The 3,039-nt window shown below is 40.4% G+C and overlaps 1 protein-coding gene across 1 annotated transcript; it reads right to left on the minus strand.

Moving 5' to 3' along the window:
* Window positions 1–5: 5 nt before the first annotated feature.
* On the minus strand, window positions 6–2,977 carry cyb5d2 (cytochrome b5 domain containing 2). Its single transcript, XM_069700726.1, has 4 exons — window positions 2,618–2,977; window positions 2,275–2,415; window positions 1,023–1,209; window positions 6–867 (listed from the first exon to the last, which is right to left on the minus strand). Exons 1-4 carry the CDS (start codon window positions 2,889–2,891, stop codon window positions 693–695), a joined length of 777 nt encoding a protein of 258 aa, XP_069556827.1. The 5' UTR covers window positions 2,892–2,977; the 3' UTR covers window positions 6–692.
* Window positions 2,978–3,039: the final 62 nt, after the last annotated feature.

The following is a 3,039-nucleotide window of genomic DNA, read 5'->3' on the forward strand; positions in this document are numbered from 1 at the left end:
TGTCATTTAATTTGAAGCCTTTATATGTCATTGCTATAATCATAAATCATTTTTAAAATCAGTCACAAGATGATTACATTCCATTTTTGACCCATCATTAGGTCCTCGCAGATCATCAGTCATTCAGATCATCGTCCCCTCCCCCCGAAGTTGCCTCATGTCAAGTTGTCATCTTGACCCATCACATTTAACGCTTGTTGATTTCTAAGCCTAACGGGTGCACTTTATCAAGATCACATGACATTTCTGATCATTGGGGAGGATGTAGAGGGATGGCCGGGTAGTGGGGCCTCTTTAAGTATTGTTAAATTGTACAGATAAATGTGTAATATTTTTGACCACTACAACTGTTTTGTACTTTAATGCAGTTTGTGCTTGTCATTGTGACAAACCTAAATCTTGCCTCTGTTAATCTTTTATGCACATTGTTTAATCTTTTATGCACATTGTATTGTATCTGTATGCTCAGATATCTAGCCCGTCTCTTCCTCGTGTATTCTTTTAGAGAAAGGGAGGACAACTTTACATAAAGGTCATCAAAAAATACTGCATTGACATGTCTTCATTATGCCTCCTTCTTGTGGAAAAAGTGAACCGCTGTGATTTACCAACTAAAGTCCCTGGGTTTCCTTGAGTGTTGTCCTGCTGAAGAGCAGCTGTAAATAGGTCCATTTTATGGCCTGGCTCACAGATTAAAACTCTCCCACAGAGCATGAGTCAGCATGTGGAGGGCAGCCGTCATATTTCAGCAGGTTGGGGTCCTCCTCCGCTGCAGACGGGTCTTCAACACAGACACAACGAACACCACTGGAGCTTGGAGAGAAGAGCTTCCGTGGGACACCCGCCCAGTCTCTTACCACTCCACCACTACAGAAAGAAAACAAATCGGTTCTGCATATACTGTACTGACGTATGTGTACTTTAGTTCGCCCCCTAGTGTAATAAATGCTCCATTACAGGTAAGCAGCACATCACAAGCCTATGTCCTGTAGACTTAATATTTGATTAGACTATTTCCATACCTCTTAGTGGAGCACCAGACTCTTCCTCCCCTGGCAGCACTCCATTCTGAGTTGCAGGCTGGGAAACGTACCATCTCGGCCTTAGACTGGGCCTTGATTTGCTGGCCCTCTGCTAGCGATGCTTCTACCTCTAACAGGGCCTCTGTGGGCTGCCCAGTCTCACTATAGAACCGGCCAATTACCACACCTGAAATAAGATATTTAACATATTTTACTGACGATGGATGCCCACTGACAGGCAGAAATAATGTAATACATTCAAGTCATCAGTTATTAAATTGGGATAATCATCAGTCATAGGCTGTTGCAGTTCTATAAATATAAGCTCTCCAGGAAGTCTCTATTTTCAGATGCATACAGAGAAAAAATAAGCTTCACTAGCTCACACTATGTTCAAGAGATGTCCCAGTCTGGGTTTGTTCCTCATATTACCATTTTATTCAAGTCACGGTGATCTTTGAGAAACTCAAAGTGATAAAGCAACACTTGAAGAAATACTCTGTCCAATGCACAACAAAAAGGCTCTTGTTTTTCTGTAATACAAACTACAGCTGGAAAATTCACCAAATTGTACCAAATTAAATTGAATTAAACTTATCAGTATTTATACTGTATAAATTTGTTTTTGGTTTTTTTAATATTTATTATTTTCATACAGATGAACTTTTTGCTTGTTTTAGACTATCATGGCATGTTTCACCTGCAGCTACCTGAACAGAACATGTCATTTTCTGTAGTCATTTAGACTTCATTTTTTTAAGGTCATGTTCATAAGCAATTCTAATGCATGTAGGAAAAAAAATCCAGAAGTTTTTAAACCATTAAAGAGAGCTTTGGTCTTTATGGTCTGACATAGCAATGTTGAGTAATCAAAAAATTATCCTGATAATTGTATATAATACATATAGATATAATACTATACTGTATATACTGTGCATTTTATATTCTTCTACTGCTATTTTATTGCTTTTCTATTGTTCTATTATTATCTTATTGCTCCTGTATGCTGCGGTAGCGAAATAATTTCCCCTTGGGGATTAATAAAGTAACTACCTAACCTAACCTAATCAATTTGATACAAGTAGTGATTGGTGAAATCTAAACAATATGCTAGCCATTTAAACACCCTTTAATAATGCTGAACTGTACCTGATCTTGCAAGATGCCTGAAGGGCAATTGCTGAGTAATCCTGCTTTTGAAGAAATGAATGTATCTGTACCACACAGGGATTTAAATGACAAAATCACATACCCACAGGTTGGTAGTCCCTCTGATAGAAAGCCAGCCAGTCATACAGGGCCAACACCTGCAGCGGGGACAGACTGGTCAGATCATCCGTCAGCCCACTTTCTGTGAAGTCTCCAGTGATGAAGGCCAGGGAGGCATCTTTGCCTGAAAATACAAACACACACTATGTAGGATACTTAAATACGATACTGTTTATGTACTATTATTAGACTGGAAGTCATATCCCTGATTTAGGTTTGTTGAGGGTTTGGGCAGCATCCAGGAGTGTTGAAACACTGTGCAACAGTAAAAACGTGAAAAGATGTCTAAGAGACTATGAGTTACATGCACTTTAAGAGGGGATCACCTGCCATGAAGTGATAGGCACCACCAGGTCCATAGTGCTTGTTTCCTTTATGTACATCAAAGACCTGTCCCAGTATGGCCAGGTAAAGGCCGTCGCTGCCTTCCTGCCCGTCGTACAGGGATAAGTCCCGCTTGCTCAGCAGCCGAACAGGGAGCTCCTGGCTTGGTTGATTTCCAAATTTAACGGACCACTCGCGAGAAATAAAAAGCACTGCCAGTGACACGGATAAAAGCGCGACTAATACATAGCTGAGCATTTTTGTTTCGCCATTCATTTACATCAAATCCCATTCCTAATTAAAAAAATTAAAAAAAAAAAAACCAGTGACAACGCAAGCGCTTCCGTAAACAAGAACAGCACAGCGCGTGCGCAAGTTCAGAACGCGAAGGACGTTGTTCAGGCGGAGCTGACGTACAGGACGT

Source organism: Brachyistius frenatus, unplaced genomic scaffold, assembly GCF_029030835.1.
Source record: "Brachyistius frenatus isolate BFR_SWC_R1_liver_20210118 unplaced genomic scaffold, ASM2903083v1 Contig_34, whole genome shotgun sequence".
Classification (NCBI taxonomy): Eukaryota; Metazoa; Chordata; class Actinopteri; family Embiotocidae; genus Brachyistius; species Brachyistius frenatus.

Coding starts and splice junctions, on each gene's coding strand:
- cyb5d2 (XM_069700726.1), bottom strand. CDS start 2,891: ATGAATGGCGAAACAAAAATGCTCAGCTATGTATTAGTCGCGCTTTTA. Junction 1,210..2,274: donor GAGGGACTACCAACCTGTGG/GTATGTGATTTT, acceptor ATCTTATTTCAG/GTGTGGTAATTGGCCGGTTC. Junction 868..1,022: donor GTCTGGTGCTCCACTAAGAG/GTATGGAAATAG, acceptor TTCTTTCTGTAG/TGGTGGAGTGGTAAGAGACT.